At 43.0% G+C, this 24,442-nt stretch overlaps 1 protein-coding gene and 1 pseudogene across 2 annotated transcripts in view; both read right to left on the bottom strand.

Annotated features, from left to right (window-relative positions):
* CDK15 (cyclin dependent kinase 15) overlaps nucleotides 1–24,442 on the bottom strand; it is a 92,117-nt gene that overhangs the window by 10,096 nt on the left and 57,579 nt on the right. For both annotated transcript variants that reach the window (XM_015110670.3, XM_015110669.3), the window contains exons 11-12: nucleotides 13,797–13,845; nucleotides 5,471–5,610 (exon numbers count right to left, since the gene is read on the bottom strand). In XM_015110670.3, coding sequence (XP_014966156.1) covers nucleotides 5,471–5,610; nucleotides 13,797–13,845 — 189 coding nt within the window. The remainder of the gene's footprint in view (nucleotides 1–5,470; nucleotides 5,611–13,796; nucleotides 13,846–24,442) is intronic.
* On the bottom strand, nucleotides 7,968–8,462 carry LOC144333577 (large ribosomal subunit protein eL42-like; annotated as a pseudogene).

The raw sequence follows: 24,442 nt of genomic DNA, 5'->3' as shown, positions 1-24,442 counted from the left end.
CAATGCTATGCAACCCCATAAACCATGTCTCAACCCAGTATCTCCTTTAATGTATTGAAATGGATTGGGAACAACTTTGTGCATAGAAGGTGAGGAAGTGTGTTATGGAGGACATCTCCAAATGTGCTTCTTAAGGGCTGATTGATGGAGGATTCAAAAGGTGGACAGATGGGTCTGAGTTATGTTACAAATTCCTAGAAGTAGCATAGAGTCAAGAGAATGACTGAGACTCTTCCTTCCCTCTTTTCCAAAATCCCCAGTCCCTGAAACCTGGCCTCATAGAATGACAAAATATTCTGGTTCAACTTTGAATAGAATAGACAATAAAACCAATAAACAGAATAGGTTTGAAATTATGTGGAAGCATTTAGAGTGAAACTAAGCTTGATTAGTACATGTTAAAGAATGTTTAAATTGTTGCAAAAAGGCATACAATGGTAAGAAAAACTACAATGGTATATGAGTTAAGACTGAGCCACTATTATTAAAAATAAGACAACTTCGGAATGATCTTAGATGGTATTGAGAGGAACATGACATTCCTTTCCCCATATGCCCTTCCTCCCCAATCATCCAGACCCATCATCTTTCAAGGCCCACTCACAAAATCATCCTGGATCCCCACAGCTAGAGTTAATCTCACCTCCTTCGAACACTTAGAGCACTTTATTTGTTTACTTGATCTGCAGCTGTTTATATACTTGTCTTATTTCCTAAAGGACTGTAAGCTCTTTGAGGACAGGGTCCATGACGAATTCATTTTTGTATCCTTTAATATCGCACCTCATAGACACTCAGTAAACCTCCAATGAATGAATGGAACATGATTCTCCCACCATGCAAGAAATTTGAGTCTAAGCTGCCTCCATATTCTCAGACATAAGCAAAAGAATTGGAACAGATTCAGAAGAGAACAATAAAACAAAATGACTAAAAAGTGGGAGAAACAGAATTTGCATTCAGAAACAAAAGTTCAAGGAATTCAGCCTAAAGTGGCCTTTGGGAAGTGATATCATAGGGACCTTCGAATATATTAAGGAGACAACACTCAAAGAAGAGGCCTGAAGTTCTTTCATTGAACCAAAACAAAATGCAACTCAGATTTTAACAGGGCAATGGGACACGCTGAAGAACTTTCAGAGTATAGATATCAGGGTGGTGTGATCAAAGGTAGAGGTAGATGCCATGCTTTCTTCCATCCGTATGTGTACATAAGTATACGCTAACAATGGGGCCTGTGGTACAGCATTTTTGCAAAATTACTTGTGAAACAATTGCAAGCTTTTAAGATTTTTTCCCCCTAAGATGCTAAAACCCGTTTTAAAGGAGAAGGGGATTTAGTTCAGGAAGGAATGGGAGACTCAAGTATGAGACTTGGCTAACAAGCAAAATGGGACCAACCCAGAGAGAGAGAGAGAGAAAGAGAGACAGCCTTTGATGTCCTGACGATCAAGGACCATGGCTTAAGGACCAGACTCTTAAATCACGTGTCATTTACTGCCTCAGATAAAAAATACTTTTCTGGATCAGTGTCTGTAGTTCAAAATGGCTAGGTTCCAAAATCAGTCTTAACTTTCCAAGGGTAACATTTGGAAGGTTTCCTGCAAGAACAGAGCGGAGCCAGTTCTGAGAAGGGGCAGCTTAATGATTTTCTACTACCCCCACCCCCAAATCATTAAACAGTGTTCCTTTCCCAGAGCCCAAGTTCATGCTGAGGGCAAAGGGAATTAAATGAAGAAGCTGAACCTGCAGCTAAGATTAGAGAGTTGCCAAGGGCCTAATTTTAGGTCCTAGCTGCTCCAGCTGACGTCCTGCCCTGCTGGCTCAGCCACGAGGACCACAAGTGTGGCCATAAGCCGATGTCTGAGTGGGAAGAGAGACTCCCTGGCCATCTGCAAAAGCAATTAGCTTGCCGTTGGCTGTGTTTTGAGAGGGACTACCAATAATTTCTCCTTCAACAAGTGTTTCTTCAGGTGTTCACGAGTCAATGAGGGAAAATGTCAGAACTTGGCAGAAGTTCCCACACGCTTGCCATTCTAATATTCACACTTCTCCACTTCAGGTGCTGTCCAAAAGGAAACTAATCCTGGAATTCCTGGTTTTCCTGGCAAATAACCCCCTGATAAATGCCCTTTGACTCTAAGCATACTGCCACAACCTAGGGAAAGGGTTGTTTGGGACTTCTCAGCGTCATGAAAATAGAGATGGACTGGAACAATTCTTTCATTTGGTGCGGAATTTCTATGCCGCTCCTGCACTGGGATTTAGGCTGTCCTTCCACTTTCCACGTATTTCCCAGTCCCAGGCTTTATGCTTTAATCGTCTTCTTTAGAGGGCAGACAATAAGAGCTGGCATCTTCCAGATCAAAGGGGAAACAGAATGTATTTTAAAGTGACAACTCTGTTATCCTGCAACCAGAAGAAAACCAGAATAATAAAATGATATAAATATAAGCCCTTAAATAATTGTATACTAAAATGCCACCAGAGAGCAAAATTTCTTGCATAATTATGGCAGAGAAACTCTTCTTACAAATCACTCACAAGAGCATGCCGATTTTTGCACAATTCTCATGCCTGGGGCAGCCCTCCTCAGGGATGGAGTTTCTATGTCCCTGCAGGTTGGGAACTGTGATTACCCACTGGTACACTCTGTCTGCAAAGGAGGCTGTTAATAAAGGCTCATTGCCAGGGGCAATGAAAAAGCAGGCTGGCACTGCCAGGCCAAGGACCGCATCTCTTAGTAGATTATGTGCTGGTGGTGAGGGCCACTGTCACGAAGGTGCACAAACCAGCCCTGGCTGCTTCTGTCTCTTCCTCTATTTTTCTTTCCTGGTAGCTTTGCTTTTTCTATCTACTTGTCCATCTGTCTGTATACATATTTCTACATGCCCACCACCCTGCCACACGCATACACAAGCACACACATATGCTCGTGCACATGAGTGCACAAGCACACACACACAGAGGCACACACACCCAATCTTGCCCCCGCCTTCCCCTGTCTCTTGGCACCGGCCCTTTCATCTTCTCCCTCGGGGATTCGAGATGTCGCTGCAGGAAATGCTTGTCCGCCGAGGCAGCAGCAGCAGAGCCCTGTGGCTTTGACAAACCTCATTTAATTGGGAGGAAGCCAGGAGAATTTGAAAGAACTGAAACATCCACGAAACTCCTTTTATCAGGCATAATTTAAACTCTGCATGGAAAAACCCCTATATGTATAAAGAAAAGTCAACTTCCCTCCTGCTGTGAGCACTCCTGGTCTCCCCCACTAGCGCAGGCAGCCTCCTGCAAGATTCCATCTTTTCATTTTTCTAAAAGTGTCAAAGTAGATTTGGGCTCTGTGACTGGGTGAACAGGGAAGGAATACAGATTGTTCTCTCTCTCTGTCTCTCATACATACACACACACCCGCACGCACACACATATACACACATACACACACAACCCTAGACATCCATGCACCAGGGCCCCTCTGTTGGTGGCTTTGCTTTTGGGTCAGCCAGGAAAAATCAAAACCCACGTTTCTAACAACACATCAGTTTGGACAGTGAGTGTTTCTTCCTAATCAACCTGCGTCAGGCAAAAGCTGGAGCCTAGAAAACTTTGAAGATCCCCAGCAATTCTCAGCATGTGGAATAACAGATCCTAAAGGAGGGCCAACGGGGCAAGTTTCTTTAAGTGGAGAGAAGGGAGAGTGTGTGTGTGTGTGTGTGTGTGTGCATGTACATCCAAGCGTGTACACTTGCATGAAGTAGTAGAGTTATAAGTCCCAAGCCTGAGAGGAGAAAGCTGAAAAGGAACAATCTAGAAGCTTGGACTGGGAAGAGGGGATTGGGATGGGAGTGGCCAGGGAGGAATGGGGCCAAAGTGGGGGCAGAGGTACCAGGAAGGGAGTGAGAATTGTGGATCTGCCTGCAATGTCTTTTGTTCCACCCATATGCTAACCCCTGCCTCTCTCCTCCTTCCAAATTCCACTTCAGATTCACCTCCAGTCTAATCCATCTCATTTGAATTATTCTCGTTCCTCCAAAGAATTGCCTTCAACACACACATAGTCTCTGCACATCTGCAGTTGATTATGCACAGATTTTTAGCTGTTTAGATATGATTTGTGCTGATATGTGTGCGAGGGTGCCCCATTTCCTCTTCCTCGCCCTCTTTTCCTCCCACTTCGTAAGATCCTGGAGGCCAAGGACAAGTCTCTTGTTTTCCTCCACTTTTTATAGCACTTAATATGTTCTTGACACTTAATGGCAATTTAATAAATACTAATGACTGACTCTTTCTACAGGGTTAAGTAAGACATTAACCTCAGTTGTATGATTATGGTTATTTTTGGAGATCCTAAATGACTCACTTTAGTCATAAAATAGAATGCCTCAACAAGTCCCAAACTAAGCGCTTTGGACTGCTGCAGGATGATGTCCTAGACACAGAGGAGCTGCGTCTGCAAACTCTGGCAAGGCGGACCAGGCTGTTTCCACACCTCTTGGGCAGTAGCTCCTCACCCTGTCCCCATCCTTATCTCACGGCACCCCATCACCACTCCCCCACATCCCTTCCAGTGTCCTCATCCCAGTCCCAGCCCTTAGGCCCTCCCTCCTAAGCTTTCTTTTCTCTGGCTTAGGACTTCTAAAACCAACCCTGGCTGCTTCTCTCTCTTCTTCTGTTTTACTTTCGTGGTAGCTTTGCTTTTCCTGTCTACTTGTCCCTTGTTCCTAAAACTATTTTTAGCTGAATGGTGGATTTTTTCAAAGAAACCTCACCTAAGGATAGTCCCCCATGACCACTGCCCACATCCTCCTGTAGCTCTTCCTGGCCACAGTCCGAGAAACATGACGGGAGTTCCAACCACATGATCCCTCAGCAGATTTCAGATTTGGAAGATGACTTCAGGCCCAGGCAGCAAAGGCTGATTCCAGGGTAACTTGTGTTTACAGGAGGTGGGCAGCCTGGGAGGAGGCCTTCCTTCCCCCAGCACCCCACCCCGGCACTGCCTTCTGCAGCTTGCTGTTACCAATCAAGAAAGGCCCAGCTCCCTCTCAGGACATATCCGCTTCACCTATCATCTTACTCTCTGCAGAAAGGGAGAAGAGTCTTGTTAGAAACACTGGTGTGGCTTCCTGGCAGATGGTAGCTAAGCCAAACAACTCAGAGACAACGTCCATCTCATCCAATTTCTGAGTGTAAATGTGTACCTGTGAAATGTCTGCACCATTACAAAGAGGTCCTTGTAACCTCTCCCCACCAGTGCTTCAGAGTTTGAGAGAAGCTCATGCAAAACTCAGACAAGATTGGGTCCTATCTTGCTTCTCCCAGGCAAATGGATCTCTAACTTCACTCCTGGGGCTAAATGCTATGGTGCTTCGGTGCTGAGGCAAACTACTTAAGACACCAAGACTTACACACACGCAGTCACGCGCACACACACTCACGCATGCACACAGGCACACACTTCCTCGCTCACCATCGGGAAGCTGGTACAGCTGAGATGGCAGGGCGCTGAAATAATCGTGACCGAGTGCTTCCTGGGCGGAGACGCGGTCTCTGGGAAAGCCTTTCAGCATCTGGGAGGCCAGGTCTTCAGCTTCAGGAACCCTGCCCAGCCTGGAAAAGTGGGGGAGAAAAATAGAGTTTCTCCAGCAGCCTCCCTTCTGAAAAACAACGGGAGAAAAACAAAAAGTAAAGAAAAGGAGATTGCTAGACTTAGATTTTAAGTAGAATTTTCCTGGAATTGCTAAAATTGATGGCAAGTGGAAAAGTAACCCCCATACTAAACTCTGACTGACTGTCCTGTTACTAAGTTGAAGGGGAAAAATCTCCTCATTCTATCACTCGGCTCCCTTGCCCTCCACCGTGTGTCTGGGCACCATGCACACATAAAAGACACAGAAATATATTATAAACAGAAATATATAATAATATATAATATATTATATATAATATAATATATAATATTACAAACAGAAATATATAATCAAGGATTCTTTTTGGAGGAACACTGCAGCACAACCAAGTAGAAAGGCCTGATTCAAAATATGATCGCACTCTGAGAGGCCGAGGCAGGCAGATCACTTGAGGCCAGCAGTTTGAGACCAGACTGGCCAACATGGTGAAACCCTGTCTCTACTGAAAATATAAAAATTAGCTGGGTGTGGTGGCATGCACCTGTAATCCCAGCTACTCAGGAGGCTGAGGCATGAGAATCGCTTGAGCCTGGGAGGTAGAGGCTGCAGGGAGCTAATATTGCACCACAGCACTCCAGCCTGGGTGACGGAACAAGACTCTGTCTCAAACAAACAAACAAACAAACAAAAAACATGTTTGAGGCTCTGGACTCCAAGGGTGGCAAGCACAGAAATCTGGAGGGGGAAAAGCACAGAATTCTAAAGAGGTGATTCTGGAGGGTGAAGTTTGGGTAGAAAATACACTTGTTTGCAGCATTTCTGAAGTTCAGCCAGGCTTATTAGCTAGAAAACTCTCTTGGTTCCCCTGAGATGGAGCAGAGGAAGAGAAATAATTAAGTACTTAAATCACAGTAAGGATAAATCCTCAAGTTGACCTTATGTTGAAATATATATCTGGAGATGAGCAAATTCATTTATTGAGCAACTACTCTGTGCTAGTAAGTGGTTGGCTTGGGAGACACAGGACAAGACTGTCTTCTGGCAGCTCAGATAGAGGAGTCAGATGTTCATCAAATTATCACACAGATGTCTAAGTACAACTGTGAAGAAAAGAATCCTATGGTCTGACTGTTTGTATCTCTCCAAAATTCAAATTTATGTTGAAACCTAATTACCAAAGTGATAGTATTAGAAAGTGGGAACTTTGGGAGGTAATTGGGTTATAAAGGAGGCTTGAGAGAGCCCTTTTGCCCTTTCTGCCCTGTGCAGACACAGTGAGAAGGTGCCATCTGTGAAGCAGAGAGCTCTTGCCCAACACCTAAGCTGCTGGCACCTTGGTCTTGGTTTTCCCAGGCTTCAGAGCTGTGAGACATACATTTCTATTAATTGGCAATTACCCAGTTAAGGTTAGTTATAGCAGCTCAGGTATAACATTTTGGTTCTCCTGAGATGGAGCAGAGGCAGAGAGATAATTAAGTACCTGAACCACAGTAAGGACAAATCCTCAAGTTGATCTTTTTTTAAGGGTTAAGATAGCCTCAATACCTGACCTAGAATGGGAAGAGGTGGTCAGGAAAGGATTTCTTGAGGAAGTGGCATTTGAGCTGAGAGTTGAAGAAAGGAGGGCAGGCAAGAGGCAGGCCTTGCTGACAGGGATCTGTGGTACCCACACAGACCCTAGAGTGGGAGGGAGAAGCCAGAGTTTAAAGAAGGGAATCAGGCCACTTGGCTGGCCCAGGACAAAAATGGGGAGAGAGGCCTGACATGAAGCTGGGGAGGGTGGCTTGTGGGTCTTCATGTTTCCTATTTACTTACAATGCGTGAAAGTCTTTGCTAATCTAATGCCAATCATTTACGTACACCCAACTCCACAACACACACACAGGTTTATAACTGGAAAGGCACAAGAGGGAAAACTGCACATCCCAGAGGGCAGCTGTTCAGGGGACTGATGTCTGACATTCAGAATTAAGTTGTGTGGCCCCGAAACACCACAGCAAATCCCCAGTTAAGCAGATATAGATGGGCTTGCTTAATTTTAAATACACCTACCGACTTAAAGCAAGAAAGATCAGATATTCTTTCCCTTCCAGGTGCTACAATGCAGAGATGCCTGAAGTCCTGGCCCAGAATTGTAATTTACCTAATTTTTGCATAAGATTTGCATAACAAATTTGGGCTATTTGATTCCCAAGACATGAAACTGTTTCTGCAAACAGATAACCACCTTCAAACTCAGGAGTAATTACTTCATAGACAAGATAGAGAAGAAATTTGCAAATTTCCAAATCCTTGCAAATTTCCAGGCCAGTTAGGAGAAAAAGGAATCGGGTAGAAGTCTACTCATTTGCTGTGGCCTGAAGAAGGTCTGACAGATATATTCCTCATCCAGTCATCCAGGGCATCCTGTCCAGCAGAGGTTTTTTTTTTTTTTTTTTCTTTTGAACATAAACTCAAGATTTTATTGTCTTCACAATAAAAGATGACACTTAGAACTGGATCACTTGGCCCTCTCTCTTCTTATCCCCGCCCAGTTCAAAATGCTTGCATCTTTTAATAGCCAGCATTCTCTTAGATCTGCAGTTGGGTTCAACACACTCAAGCCTTAGCACAATCTTCTTTGTAGTTTTAGTCTTTTTCCGGAAAATCGGCTTACTTTGCCCACCATAGCCACTCTGCTTCCTGTCATACTGCCACTTTCCCTGGGCATACAGAGAATCCTTGCCCTTCTTGTACTGTGTCACTTTGTGCTTGCCACACTTCTTACAGAAAGGATTGGTGCTTGCCACACTTCTTACAGAAAGTCCAGCGGGTTTTAGGGACATTAACCATGCTTGCGTGAGCGCTATTGGCACAGAAAGCAGGCAGAGCTTTTTTAGGGCCCATGAAATGGAGGTTTGGAAGAAGAATGTTAGTACAAATCACTAGAGCCTAGGATCCATCTGGAAGGAGACTCAGGGGTAATCTCATGAACAAATTTTAGCTGGTCCACCCACACTACTGGGTGGTGTGGTGAAGTTTGTGCCAAAATTGGGCCCTGAATCCAGTTTCTGCAGGCTTCACGCTTTCTGGTTAAATACTAACTTCTGGACATGGGGAGAGCAGGTAGGTGGTGAGAAGCAATGCATCTATCAGCTTCCACCTCCACAGTCCCACCCCAATCAGCGATTTGTTCTCTCGCATACTCCCCCAACATTAACCCATAACAGGTGGCTCCTGAACTGCCCTGTAGTGGGGGCTGAGGGGCTACAGTCTGATTGGACAGGGAAGGCTGGGAGACCGGTTTTAAACTTGTGTTAGCATGGCAGACATATTGTTTTTACTTAGACTGTGTTTATGTAGTGTCTGGGGAAGCCAAGAAAGGCTAATGGAGCTTACAGGGGTATTAGGGGCACCCCTTTTCTTATAAGAACAGGGTATTTGGCCAAGTGCTGTGCCTCATGTCTGTTATCCCAACACTTTGGGAGGCTGAGGTGGGAGGATCGCTTGAGCCCAGGAATTTGAGACCAGCCTGGGCAACATGGTGAAAACCCATCTCTACCAAAAAGTACAAAAATTAGCCAGGTGTGGTAGCATGCACCTGTAGTCCCAGCTACTCCGGGGGCTGAGGCGGGAGAATCACCTGAGCCCAGGAGGTCGAGGCTGCAGTGAGCCATGATTGTGCCTCTGCACTCTAGCCTGGGTGACAGAACTAGACACTGCCTCAAAAAAACAAAATAAGAACAGGTTTTTGTTTTTGTTTTTTTAAACCAGGTGAATGAATAAAAGAAGAGTAGGTACTAATCAGTGACACAAGGACCTCTTTTTTAGGATTTTCCATTTCAACCAAGAGAACCTACCCTCACCCTCCCCACAGGGTTGTTTCAGGGCTTCTGGTAGTTTCTGGACTTGTTCCAGTCTCACAGCCTCTGAACTATGACTGCTGCACATTGCTTCTCCTTCTCCTTCGCCGGCAGAGGTGGTCACCAGGGCAAAGTGGGCAGGTGAAGGCTCTTCCTCCTAGGAGCCAAGTGTGTGTCGGTCTCCCCTGTACAAGCCGACTCCACCCCACATGAACGCAAACCTTCACTGGCAGCACTAGTAGCAGGACCATTGGCAAGCGCCTCAGTGATTGCCGCCTTGCTATTGCACATTGAGCTCTTTTTGCAAGGCTGAGAAAAGAGTCCTGGGGGAACAAATGTTGCTTTTTGGGCGCAAATGATTTACTGACATCTTCCGTGTTTGTATCATTATGCTTTTTCCTGTCACCTATGGCCTTGCTTGCTACCAATTGCCATTACTCTCATAGTTGTACACATGGCTACCACCTCTAACTTCCACTGGAACAATTAGCCACTGGTTACAACCCCTACTTTAAAAATAAACATTGGCATACAAAAAAGGAACATCACAAATGTAAATTTGCCTACCAGCACCTTTCCGTATAAGCTAAATGTGAATTCCTACTCTTAGGTTTGTGATGTTAACTACCAAACATGCCAGGAGTATCTTGCAGAGGTAGGAAAACCCACCCATCCAATTAATGAGAATCTGTTATTAAAGATAAAGAATCCTATGATAAATCACTCCTTCTAGTAACATTTCAAGAAGTGAGAATGTTCCAATGCCAAAATAATTCATACTTATTGCAGAGTACTTATTGAGAAGGAAAATTATGACTAGCCCTTCACTCTGAGATAATCCTCTTTACTCAAAGATAATCACCATTGCTTGAGGTCTTTGTTTTCTTCAGTCCTTTGCTTTTAGACAGGTATAGTTTTTGTTTCACAAAAAAATGGGATCATACTATACATGCTCTTATAACCTACTTTTTCCATTTAACTACCTTGATCATCTTGCCATAACTTTGAATCACTTTCTAGGACATAATTTTACTGGCTGTTATCATTCGATTATGTAGGCATACCATAATTTACAGAGCTAGACTCCTATCTGAGTTGTTTCCTTTATTGTTGGGATGGAGGTAGTACTATTAAAATCATGCTGTAACAAATATTCTCAAAGAGAAATCTTTGTGGGTTTGTGTAATATTTCCTTAGGATAAATTCTTAGAATTGATGTTCCTTGGTTGAAGGATATATACAACACGTTAAAGTATTTGATTCATACTATCAGCTAGAAGAGCTGTAGATTCATACTATCAGCTAGAAGAGCTGTACCAGTTTCCATTTCTGCCAGCAGCCTAAGAGAGTGCTCATCCCTGTGGGCAAGGATAATAAATTCATTCCAACCCACCTGAATTGCCACAGGCCCCATTGCTTATAAAAGTCATAAAAATAATTAAAATTGTATATCAATCCTAAAAGATGTGCTGGGGGCCAGGACAGCTACATGTAATCTTACAAGTCTAGAATAGAAACACAAACAATAAAAAAAATTAAAATTGAGTTTTGTGACTGTGTAAAACACCATCTACTAACCCATCACTCCATAATTCTAAAATCTGGTTGTTCTCAGGGGTCTGGGACAGCAGTTTTGATTTCCTAGCACAGCCTGGCTCTGAGTATAAAAGTCTCCCACTCACAGCACTGCCACTGACCTCCGAGGTGCAGGACAGGCTGGTCAGTATGAGCTCAAGTGGGTTCTTTGGTTTTCCTAGACCTACAGGAAGAGGAACAGGGCAGGGAGAGAGTAGGCACTTTTTAAATGTTCTCAGTTTGGGATGTAGTAGATGCCCACAGTAAGAAATATATCCAATACTAGGAAGAAACATTGCAGAAGCTGTCCTACAATTTACCAATCAATCTAAAAAGTGAGTGCGTACCTACTAGGCCCACATTAATGAGATCACCATCAAACCTCAAGCAAGCCCTGGGGATCCATCTGCAGGCCTGTGAATGGTTCCACCACACCTCTGTAGGGATTGTGTAGAAAAGCCAGTGGCACTTCGGCTGCTTGTTACTCGCCACATCTGCAACCTGATTCAATGGCCAAATCCACAGAGACCCGGGTACCAGATGAACCCTGGCTCTACCACTTACTTAGTTGGACTAACTTGGCCAAGTTACTTAACTTCTCTCAGCCTCAGTTTCCTCCTCTTTGACCTGGGAATGACATCCATAAGGATTAAATGTAATAATATATGTAGCACCCTGCTAGGTACATAGTCTATATCCCATCTAATATTAACCCTTTCACAGAGTCCTTCCCAGAGCCAAGAATTTTCCCATGTGATAATCTAGGCTAACGCTGCCAATGGAATTTTCCATGATGATGCAGATATTCTATTTTTGCTCTGTCCAATATCATAGTCACTACTCCAATGTGGCTACTGAGTCCTTGGAATGCAGCTAGTGCAACATAACTGAATTTTAAATTTAAGTAAATTAAAAGTTAAACAGTCACATGTGGCTAGTGGCTACTGTATTAGACAACATACCTCTAAACACCTCTAAACATTACTTCCCTTTTTTTTTTTTTTTTTTTTGTGACGGAGTCTCACTCTGTCTCCCAGGCTGGAGTGCAGTGGCACGATCTCGGCTCACTGCAACCTCTGCCTCCCGGGTTCAAGCGATTCTCATGCCTCAACCTCCTGAGTAGCTGGGACTATAGGCACATGCCACCATGCTCGGCTAAGTTTTTGTATTTTTAGTAGAGATGGGGTTTCGCCATGTTGGCTAGGCTGGTCTTGAACTCCTGACCTCAGGTGATCTGCCCACCTTGTCCTTCCAAAATGCTAGGATTAACAGGTGTGAGCCACCGGGTCCAGCCTGGACATTACTTCCTGCATTAAAGATCTGAGCAGAGAAGCCAGAAGTCTGAGAAAAGGTGAATACATACTGCCAGGGGACAAGGGAAGGGGCAGAGGCCATGGGTGCTGTATTGTCAGAAAAGCCAGAGAGTTATTCAGAGAATTCAAGCCTTGCTCAGCCCTAGAAAGAAAGGCTGGTGGGGTGATAGCAGGAGGCTGGTGAACTATCTTCTGCCACGGGACAGGGGCAGCTGCAGCAGCAGCATGGAGTAGTAAGATGGTTCTCAGGTTGAGAGTTGCCATTTACTTTGGAAGCTGATAGTGACATGAAAGAAAGCCACAGGGCAGTGCTGAAATCCACATATCTCTAGATAGAGAGGAGGGAGCCTGACTATACTGTTCAAAAGAACATTTGCACGTCTTGAATGAAGTGATAAACAGCAGTTCCCTAGTACCTGTCTCCAAAATAAAGGGGAGTTTCAGGTTATACAGTGTTTTTGAAAATAAGAGTGGAGGGTGCAGGTGTCCTGGAGAGACCTGTCCCTCCCAGTGAAAGATCCTCTGGTAGTCCACAATTCTATGTTCCCTACCTATTTTACTCTTTTGTACCCTGAAATTTACTCGACGTGGAGGCTTTTTAAAGGATATGAACAGTAAGAATGAAGAATTCAAACGACTTTTGGTTAAGTTAAATTCTACCATATTTTCAGGGAAAAACAATGTTCAAGTGTTCAGTCAGGATCTTGGCCAGTGAAACTCTTCCACTTCTCCCCACCTGCAAGAGTGTGTTTTTCTTTGACATTTGAGCTCGTCTCCCCTGTCTCTGATGTTTTCCTCACTGCCCTCTTTGCCTCCTCACTGAAGCAAAAAGAACAGAGCCTCGGCTAATTACTCTCAGATCAAATAATACTGGTTATTGTAATTGGTCATTGTCCGAAAACACTGAGTTCTTCTTAGCCCGGAGGTTGCCTGGCACAGCTTAGTTAGCTAACTATTCCCGGAATGTCTCTATTATCTGTTTTACTTTGCAAAAGAAACTAGGGATTTGTTGAAAGCTGGTAATAAAAGTCTGCCCTGGTCTGAGCCGAGACTGCGTAGAGAGGGCCTGGGAAAGCATGACCCCCATGAATCAAGTTGCCCCCCCTCCAATAGCCACTCAATGATGTTATTTGGTTTCTCTGTGTCAGAGAATAATAAACCCACTAGGTTTTCTTGCAGACCAACATTCCCTGTTCTCAGGGCCTGGGGCATGGCTGAGGGACACAAAACAATTTTAATGACCAAACTCACTGAAAGTAAAATGGTTCATAGAGAAAAACTAACAGACTCGCAGGGGTCTGGGGCTCCCAGAGGCATCTTCCTACAGCTTAGAGCCCCCACATGGAAGTGCTCAGGGGCTGCTGTTCAGTGGACTGAGATCCAGGGAAATGTCTCTCCAATCCTGCTTAACGATCTCTTCCTGAGGTAGTACTCACCTGTTCCAGACAACGTGAAGGCTTCGAGGCGTAGGTAGCGGGAACCATTCTGGGAAGCATACAGAGGGCGTTAAAAAATAAAATCAACCCGAAAACCCTGTTGCCAAATATACTGTTAAAATTCTAAATGCTCTTCTTGGCTTGGTGTAAAAAAAGGATTCAAGCATCAGGTAGGCTACCGTGATTTTTAAAGCTTCATCTCCTGCTGAATGTTTATGATTTGGTGAAAGGTCACTATTATGGGTAGAATTATGTGCTCTCAAAATTCACATGTTGAAGTCCTAACCCCAACTACTTTAGAATATGATCTTATATGGAAATAGGATCGTTGCAGATGTTATTAGTTAAGATGAAAGCACTAGGGTGGGCCCTAATGCAATTTGACTCGCATCCTCCTAAAAAGGCAAAATGTGGACAGAGAAATAGACGTGCATCAGAGAAGGTGAAGTGAAGAGACTCAAGGAGAAGATGACCATCAGCAAGCCAAGGAGAGAGACCTGGATCAAACTCTCCCTCACACCCCTCCCAAGGAGCCAACCCTGCCAACACCTCAATTTCAGACTTCCCAGTCTCCAGAACTGTAAGATGATACATTTCTGTTGCTTAAACCACCCAGTCTGAGACTTTGTTACAGCAACTCTAGCAAACTAATACAGTCAACATATTCAGTAAAGTCAGCAAACATTTGTTTAACATATACTGTGTGCAGAGCATGTACCAAGTGCTGGGAAGAATACAGAACAGATCGAAAGAAACCCCACTACTTCTGCAGAGCTTACAATTCATTTGGGAGAACAAGTATATGTGCGTGAAATGTGATGAATAATGAGGCAGTCTTAAAGACTCAAAAGTGGTTAAAAAAAGAAAAAAAAAAAAAAAAACTCAGGGGAGCCAGGCACGGTGGCTCTTGCCTGTAATCCCAGCACTTTGGGAGGCCCAGGCTGGAGGATTAGTTGAGACCAGGAGTTCAAGACCAACCTGGACAACATAGTGAGACCTGTATCTACAACGACAACCGAGCCTGGTGGCATGCGCTTATAGTCCCAGCTACTTGAGAGGGTGAGGTGGGAGGATCACTAACCTGGGAGGTTGAGGCTACAGTGAGCTGTGATTGTGACACTCACTCCAGCCTGGGAGACAGAGCAAGACCCTGTCTCAAAAAAAATTTTGTATGTCACTTGTGGAAAAAATGGAAGTGAATCCTGGCTTGAATATTCCAAAATAGGTGATAATAAAAATTGGAGCACTCTATAACAGTTATATTTGGGTGTATGTGTTTCTATGATTCTTAGTATTGATGCCATTTAACCCAAACAAAAACCATCCTAAAAGGGAATGATTTCTCATTCACTCAAGAAATACTAACTGAATGCTTCTTCCATGTAAGGGCTGTAAGAGGAGCTGCAGGGGAGGCAAGCTGATGGATGCTCTTCATCAAATTTCCTCCATTGTCCACTCCAAATTGAAAAAAGAATATTTCAACTCTCATTCAAAATGGTATTTCTGCCTTATATTTTTCTTAGGCCTGAAATTTAATTATTTTGTTTATTAGTTTGTTTAGAGACAGGATCTCACCCAGGCTGGTGAGTACACTAGCATGATCATGGCTCATTGCATCCTGGAACTCCTGGCTTCAAGTGATTCTCCCATCTCAGCCTCTGGAGTAAAAAAAAAAAAAAAAAAAAAAAATTATTTAGAGATGGGAGTCTCACTTTTCTTTTTGTCCAGGCTGGTCTTGAACTCCTGGCCTCAAGTGTTCCTCCCATCTTAGCCTCCCAAAGTGCTCGGATTACAGGCATGAGCCAATGTTCCCAGCCATTATTTTGGTTTTAGAAATCTCTTCCTCCAGTTCCTATATAAATGGAATAAACCAAGGTTGTTTATCACAACAAAGAATTTAATTATGGTTGGCCAAAAATTAATTTGATAATACTCATGTGTTCACGTTGGCGTGCACATAGATCTGGAAGGCTACTCACTAGATAGTGGTGGTGGTTACAGGGGCTTACCCTTTTTCCTTTGTTGCCCATTTTCTCAAACATTTTTGAAATAAAGCATATACAATATTATTTTGCAATTTCAAAAGGAACTTCAATGAAAATTTGAATTTATAGTGCTAAGAGTTGTAGAGTGAAAGGAGTGATCAAAGTGACTTCAACTGAGTTTTCAAGGGCAGGTGCAATCAAATGTGAACCTCTCTGCTGGCATTTTATAGTCCCAGGTGGGCACTAAGGGAAGTACTTGTCTAGGTTATTTACTCTCTGTTCAGTATTATTTTGCCTAAGTTCAAAATAACCAGTAAAGATAAGAATATCTGGCATTTGTTTAGTATGTTTCTCTTCAAACCACTTTCTGCTGCCTATTTACAGCTCTTCCCTGGCCAAACAAAATCAAAATATTTCCTCATTCAGTCATTTCCCAGTTTCAATCAACAAAATGAAATCCATTTCCATCCTTTCCCATTTTCCATTTTTCCCTTCTGAGAGGTCTATGTGCTGTGTTTTTGGCCTTCAATATTTTAATACTCTTTCTAACTTGAGTGGTGTTCTGTGGCACGTGGGTTGGGGGTTAGCTGACTTAGGGTTTGAATATGGACCCTGCTGCTTCAGTTTTGCTGAGACCTCATTTAAGATACTTTGACCATCCATGGCAACCCTCAGTTTTCTTTCTTTTTTTTTCTGATTTTTTAAAATTTAATTTTTTTTTTATTATTGTACTTTAAGTTCTAGGGTACATGTGCACAACGTGCAGGTTTGTTACATACATATACATGTGCCATGTTGGTTTGCTGCACCCATTAACTCGTCATTTACATTAGGTATTTATCCTAATGCTATCCCTCCCCTTGCCCCCCACCCCACAATAGGCCCCGGGGTGTGATGTTCCCCGCCCTGTGTCCAAGTGTTCTCATTGTTCAATTCCCACCTATGAGTGAGAACATGCGGTGTTTGGTTTTCTGTCTTTGCGATAGTTTGCTCAGAATGATGGTTTCCAGCTGCATCCATGTCCCTTGCAAAGGACATGAACTCATCCTTTTTTATGGCTGCATAGTATTCCATGGTGTATATGCGCCACATTTTCTTAATCCAGTCTATCATTGATGGACATTTGGGTTGGTTCCAAGTCTTTGCTATTGTGAATAGTGTCACAATAAACAATATGTGTGCATGTGTCTTTACAGTAGCATGATTTACAGTCCTTTGGGTATAGACCCAGTAATGGGATGGCTGGGTCAAATGGTATTTCTAGTTCTAGATCCTTGAGGAATCCCCACACTGTCTTTCACAATGGTTGAACTAGTTTACAGTCCCACCAACAGTGTAAAAGTGTTCCTATTTCTCCACATCCTCTCCAGCATTTGTTGTTTCCTGACTTTTTAATGATTGCCATTCTAACTGGTGTGAGATGGTGTCTGTGGTTTTGATTTGCATTTCTCTGATGGCCAGTGATGACGAACATTTTTTCATGTGTCTGTTGGCTGCATAAATGTCTTCTTTTAGAAGTGTCTGTTCATATCCTTTGCCCACTTTTTGATGGGGTTGTTTGATTTTTTCTTGTATATTTGTTTAAGTTCTTTGTAGATTCTGGATATTAGCCCTTTGTCAGATGGGTAGATTGCAAAAATTTTCTCCCATTCTGTAGGGGCAACCCTCCATTTTCTCAATGCAAATCGAAGGTGGTATTCACCTCTCAAGGATCCTGAAGCGAACCAGTGAAATAATGAGTGCAAAATGCCTGCTCTGGACCATTAAACAAAATAAATCCTATTTGCTTTTCCTCCCTCTTTCCCTTTCTTTGAAAAGTTATGGGCAGTATAAACAATGCGTGGCCAGGCACTTGGATCCAGGACCCGGGTAAACCCACACAATGCCTCTGACCAGCTGTGTCACCTGAAGATATTCCTTAACCTCACTGGGCCTCAGTTTTCCCACCTGTAGAAGGGGGATAGTAATAGTTCCTACTGCATAGGGTTGTGAAACTAGGATAGTAAATGTAATATAAATATTTCTTCACTCTTTGTCTCTTCTTTTCCTGCTTCTCTCCCTTTCTGATATAACATCCCCCTCTCTCCCACTCAGGTATTTCTGCCTTATTGTTAGTTCTCCTTGGAAACCTTCTCTAAATATCTTCTACTAAAATTCTAACTTGCTCCAAGCTCCAGTTCCTCTAAGTCTGACTTGATTTCTTCTGAGTCCTCAATGTGGGTCAGTGGCGTGTTTCTTAGCTTGGTAGTATGGTAACATGAACACAAATCCAAGCTCAAGTCTCCTTTCTGCCACTTACAAGCTTTGAGACTTTAGGGAAATTGCTTAGCCTCTCTGGTTAAATAATTGAGAAGTTTCCAAATCTGTAAAATGGGAATCATTTTCCAGTTGCTGGGAAAATTACAAAAGATTAAGCACGTGGCCTGTAGTAGGGCCTCAGTAAGTGTTAATCTCATTCCTTTTCTTCTTTTGGTTTTGACCTCTCATTTTGGAGAGGTAGGTTCTCAAGGGGAGCTGCATACTGGCATTGCCTGGAAACCTTTACGAGAAAGGAAGCCCTAAGGTTTGATTCAACTAGCCTGGGAAGGGTCCAGACATTGGTTACTTATTGTACTGTTATTATGAGTTTCTTTTGGTTTTTGAAAGACGTTCTCATTCTGTTGCCCAGGCTAGAGTGCAATGGCATGAGCATGATCATGGCTCACTGCATCCTTGACCTCCCGTTCTCAAGCCATTCTCCTGCCTCGGCCTCCTGAGTAGTTGGAACCATAAATGCACACCACCACTTCTGGCTAATTTTTTAAAATGTTTGTAGAGATGGGGTCTCCCTATGTTGCCCAGGATGGTCTCATACTCAGGTATCCAGCAATCCTCCCGCCCCAGCCTCCCAAAGTGTTAGGATTACAGGCATAAGCCACTATGCCTGGCCTGTTATTATGTCTTCAATGGTTCAATGGTCTCCAGAATTTTCCAGTGAGGAGCTAAAACAGAGGATCTTTGGTCTAGCAAAGAGGGCAGGGTCTATCACTCACCAGCAACTCAACACACACTTCTCTGAGGCTCATTTCCTCATCTGTAACAACTCAAATGAGGTTGTTGTAAGAATTTAATTAATCAATGTATATAAACATTGCAGAACATAGTGTCTGACACATACTTAATATGTTTGTTCAGGGATGTGAGAGAGGAAGCACTACAAGGGAAAATTCAGTTCTCATAAATTCTGCCAGAAAAGGATGACCTGTAATAGTTGCCCCAGGACCCCAGGAGTAACAACATTTTGTACTTGAGTCCATGCTTGGGGTAGATGGATTGTACTGACGCCCCTCCACCTCTATTTTGTAGCTACATTAGCTGAGACAGGAATGGATGTGTCCGGGGTCAGTCAGGGAGCTGCTATTAAGCAGAAGCAAAGCACGACGCCTATTTGTGGCCTGCCCTCCCACTCAGGCAGATAACCTGAGGCTGAATGACCTTGCCTCTCTCCCATTGATTTTTCCCAGTAGGTATGCTGCGAGCGATCAGTGAGAGAATGATCCACAAACAGATAGGCATTTCACACAGCACCATTTCAAGAGGAGTCTGGTTTCTCTGGCTTCAATAGCCTCTAAAAATAATAGGTCTGGAGGTAGCTTGTTTCCCTTCTCCTTCCAAAGACAAGAGTAAATCATTAGACCCGATTTTTCTCCTCATCCCTCTGCAGTTCTCTCTAAAAAGAGTTCTCATCTGAGTTCAATTGGAATTTGAGGCAGGAAAAGCAAAGTTGCAAAAGGAAAGTAATAAAGCAGAACATTTACATTTCCAAACTAAGTGGAGTGAAATTAAAATGAGGGCAGAACTTTTGCTACCATAGTAAAAATAGTCCATTTTTCATAAATATTTAATAAAGCTCATTTCACAACGGAATTCAAGTCTGGTAACCTTAGTCAACAGATATTTGTTGATTGATTGGTAAAACATCGCTGCACCATTTTGAGTCTTAGCTCAAGGTAAAACATTTTCTAGTTACTATAGTCTTGCCACAATCACCCTAAGGTTATCTTATAGTGCTGTCTACTGAACTACACCTCTGGAATTTCCTGAATACAATGCATTCTTGAGATACCGTATATTTAAATAGTTGATAATGTTGTTAGCCTTATTTCACTATCTTAAGCAGTAACTTGAAAACTGCACTGCCAAAATCTGTAACTCTTTTTCTCCTACCTGCCCTTCACCCTCACCCCAAACACACACACACTCATTCATGGCCTCACAACTGTTTGCTTCACTCTTTCTCAGGTAACTGGCTTGGAAGTTTCCCTAGTCTTTGGCTCAAGGCTTCCCAAGCTTTTTCTTTCTTTCTTTTTCTTTCTTTCTTTCTTTCTTTCTTTCTTTCTTTCTTTCTTTCTTTCTTTCTTTCTTTCTTTCTTTCTTTCTTTCTTTCTTTCTTTCTTTCTTTCTTTCTTTCTTTCTTTCTTTCTTTCTTTCTTTCTTTCTTTCTTTCTTTCTTTCTTTCTTTCTTTCTTTCTTTCTTTCTTTCTTTCTTTCTTTCTTTCTTTCTTTCTTTCTTTCTTTCTTTCTTTCTTTCTTTCTTTCTTTCTTTCTTTCTTTCTTTCTTTCTTTCTTTCTTTCTTTCTTTCTTTCTTTCTTTCTTTCTTTCTTTCTTTCTTTCTTTCTTTCTTTTAGATGGAATATTGCTCTGTCTCCGAGGCTGGAGTGCAGTGGCACGATCTTGGCTCACTGCAACCTCTGCCTCCCGGGTTCAAGAGATTCTCTTGCCTCAGTCCCAGTCAGTAGCTGGGACTATAGGCACACTCCACCATGCCTGGCTAATTTTTGTATTTTTACTAGAGACGGGGTTTCATCATGTTGGCCAGGCTGGTCTTGAACTCCTGACCTACAGTGATCCACCCGCCTCAGCCTCCCAAAATGCTGGGATTACAGGTGTGAGCCACCGCACCTGTTCCTTCCCAAGCTTTAGAGTCCCCTTTGAGCATCATCAGGATGCTCTAAAAGCTGATGTCCTCATTGAGGGTACTCCTTGGCATTGTTCAACCTTGGCCCTCCAACTCATATTTGTAGTGTATTACTTTTCTAATTGTGAATCAAAACTTTCTGCGGATTCTGAGAAAATATCCCTCTGCCAAAGCCTGTGCCTGAGGTCTCTGTAAAGGAAGGAGAGACCAGGCCTTGCTCCTGGTGGATGGAGAAGGTGGAGGGAATGGGCATAGTCAGGACTCTCCCCTCTCTCAGAGGCAGGACCGTGATTGAACTCTGTCTACCACAACAAATGATTTTTGACCTATGGCTTGATCATGCTTTTCAGTGAGTGTTGTATTTAATGATGCATCATTTGACACTGACCACTCCCTGTAGTCCCTACACATAGTAAAGGGCCACCACATGCAGTCATTGAGCTCAGCATTGAGAATACACAGGCATGGAACCCAGCCCTCCTCCAGTGAGTGCTGGCCATATGATTTCCACGGTATTGCTAGGATTACCTACTGGTCTCCTTTAGCTCCTGTGGCTGTTCCTTCTCAGCTTCTAAAGACTCCCTTCCCTCTACCTAGTCCTATAGTACTGGCCCCACAGGGTTCCCTCCTCCTTTCTTTTTTCTCTACACACTTTCCTTTGGGCAACTGAATTCACACCTGAGGCTTTAAATACCGATTTAAGCACATGACTTCTCCTGTATTTCTAGGCTGGACTTCTGTACTCACAGTTTATATTTCTACTTGCTTTTTAGATATCTCCATTTTGTGGTTCCACAGATATCTTAATCTCAAAAGGTTAAAACCTTATACTTATTACTCTCTCTATAAATCTCTTCCTTCCCCCTTTTGTTTCCTTTGAATAAAATAGCAGGGGTGGCCGGGTGCAGTGGCTCATGCCTGTAATCCTGGCACTTTTGAAGGCCAAACCCACGTCTCTTTCTTTAAAAACCATCCCTAGGGCAGGCATGGTGGCTCATGCCTATAATCCCAGCACTTTGGAAGACCGAGGTGGGTGGATCACTTGAGGTCAGGAGTTTGAGACCAGCCTGACCAACATGGTGAAACCCCCGTCACTACTAAAAATACAAAAATTAGCTGGGCATGGGGCTGCACGCCTGTTATCCCAGCTACTTGCGAGGCTGAGGCACGAGAATCGCTTGAACCCTGGAAGTGGAGGTTGCAGTGAGCCAAGATCGCGCCACTGTACTCCAGCCTGGGTGACAGAGTGAGACTTCATCTCAAAAAAAAATAAATAAATAAAACCATCCCTAAATTCCCCAAATTAAGAAGGCCGTTTCCCTAGTTCCTTCTTTTCTTTTATTTTCCTATTCTTTCTTGTCATGTCACTGCCAAGTCTAAGATTTCCCTAGTTTCTTAAAGATACCCAGGCAATGCTGCTGTAGTATACTTCCCACATTGTATTATTTATTTATTTCCCCCTCTAGACTATATTCCTTGAAGGCAGGTACTAGTGTCATATTTATTTTTTACTCTCTCAGTCCCTAGTACCTAGCATTCAACACGTATTTGCTGAATAAATAAAAAGTAGATGGTTGGATGATAAATAAAAATGAAATAAATATATTAAAACATTTTTAAAATGTTAAAGTAACTCAAGTGAGCCCACTTGTGTACCTGGCTCTGTGTGTGTGTATATTTTTTTGTTTGTTTTTTTTTCTGAGATGGAGTCTCACTCTGTTGCCCAGGCTGGAGTGCAGTGGCATGATCTTTGCTCACTGCAGCCTCTGCCTCCTGGGTTCAAGTGATTCTCCTGCCTCAACCTCCCGAGTAGCTGGGATTACAGGCGCCCACCACCACACCTGGCTAATTTTTGTATTTTTAGTAGAGATGAGGTTTCACCATGTTGGCCAGGCTGATCTCAAACTCCTGACCTCAAGTGATCCTGCCTCGGCCTCCCAAAGTGCTGGGATTACAGGATTGAGCCACCACACCCGGCCCCAGCTCTGTGTTTTACAGAGCTTGACGGTGCAAGGCACTGGCCATAAACATGGAGAAGGAGGCTCTGGTCTGAGCCATTTACATGGTATTTGGCACCTTGAGGCCTCTTTTATTCTTCAACTTGGAAGGAACATGGCAGAGTTTTACTTTACTTTTATTTCTTTTTAACATTAAAATTTATTTTTTTAATTAATAAATTAAAATTGTATATATTCTTGGGGTTTTACTTTAGAAAAAATACTTTTTACCCGCTTTTACTCACTTGCAATTTTTCCTAATCTTAATTACTTTAAGATAGATAATCTACTCCCCCCAATAAAAACTAATAATTGACATCAAATAAATTAAAGATGAGAAAACTAAAAATAAATGTAGAAACTAGAAGCAACCATTAATGAAGATCAAAGTGGCTGTGTATCTAAATTAATTTCACTGACTGATTTGGGGGACGGGTTAATAAAGATGTTAATAGTAACTCCCCAGGAGCTTTCGGCAGCGCTCCAGAAGTGAGACAGTAATGAGCCCAATCGAGGTTCATAGATTCAGTGAACGCCAGTGGCTTCATTAGCTATAGAGAGGGAGGCTGCTGGAGTCCCAGGGTAGGAACTCCATTCAGATTACACTCCTGAAATATGTCGCCAGGCTCACAGATTCTAAAATCAAGTCTGGGTGGAAAGACATAATCATTTGGAAATGAACCTGCAAAAGTTTATGGCCAGTCCCCAGTCGAGGGCACTGTTTTAATTACCAAATCATTATATCTGCCCTTTGATAGTTAAGGTAAAGTGGAATACTGCTATGACCCCCTTGGAGTCCAACAGGTGTGGATATTTTGGGTCACCCCTTTCCTGGTTAGGTGACCCTGGGCAAGTCACATACCTCTCTCAAAGCCTCAGCTCTCTCATCAATAAAGTAGGGATTACAACATTGTCTCTATCTGATAGGGCTGTTGTGAATCAAAGTAAAATAAAATTTGTAAAGTGTCTAGCTCATAGTTAGTCCTCAATAAATCATAATTATTATTACCATTAATAAGGTGAATAATAACTTATATGTTCTTCTTTGCAAAGCAGACAATGAGAATTATTTAGAGTCCAAGAGGGTGCGACTGGAACTAGAACTCAGGTTTTCTAACTCTTAGTCATTGATTTCATTTCACAAATATCTACTGACTACTTATTATGTGCCAGGTAGGGGGCTTGTGTAGAATACTAGAAGCACTAGAAGTGTGCAGGTGTGCTCTGTAGAAAACTTCAGCACTCTTTCCACTATAGCATGTTTGGGTGAAATTAACAATGGTAACACTAATGTTGTCTGTGATTTAGTAGCCCTTACTGGATACCCATTATGTAGCATGTAGATGACAAGGATTCTCCCGGGGAAAGGCACTGTGGGCATAGAGTGGGCAGACATATCACTGCAGTCCAGGTGCGGGGAGCAGAATGGACCCATCACCAAATAAGAACAGCCTTAACAGGTGCACAACTGACTTAGGTAGGTGTTTGAAAACTGAGAGTCAGCTCTTAGGATGTGCGGATTCAGGCAAAGTTTAGACCATGCAAGTAAAAGCAAAAGTCAGTTCTGGTGCCTGGAGGTATGTCTGACCTCTAGAAGGAAGCCAAGATTTCTAAGGGAGCAGAGATAGCATCTGTTCTCACACACCTGTCACTGGGTCTGAACCACTGGCAAGTCACTGAGCAGCTGAACTTCCACACTGTGTACA

The sequence above is a fragment of the Macaca mulatta genome, chromosome 12, assembly GCF_049350105.2.
Source record: "Macaca mulatta isolate MMU2019108-1 chromosome 12, T2T-MMU8v2.0, whole genome shotgun sequence".
Lineage (NCBI taxonomy): Eukaryota > Metazoa > Chordata > Mammalia > Primates > Cercopithecidae > Macaca > Macaca mulatta.
The sequence above is the reverse complement of the archived record's forward strand: the minus strand, read 5'-3'. Positions and strand labels throughout refer to the sequence as shown.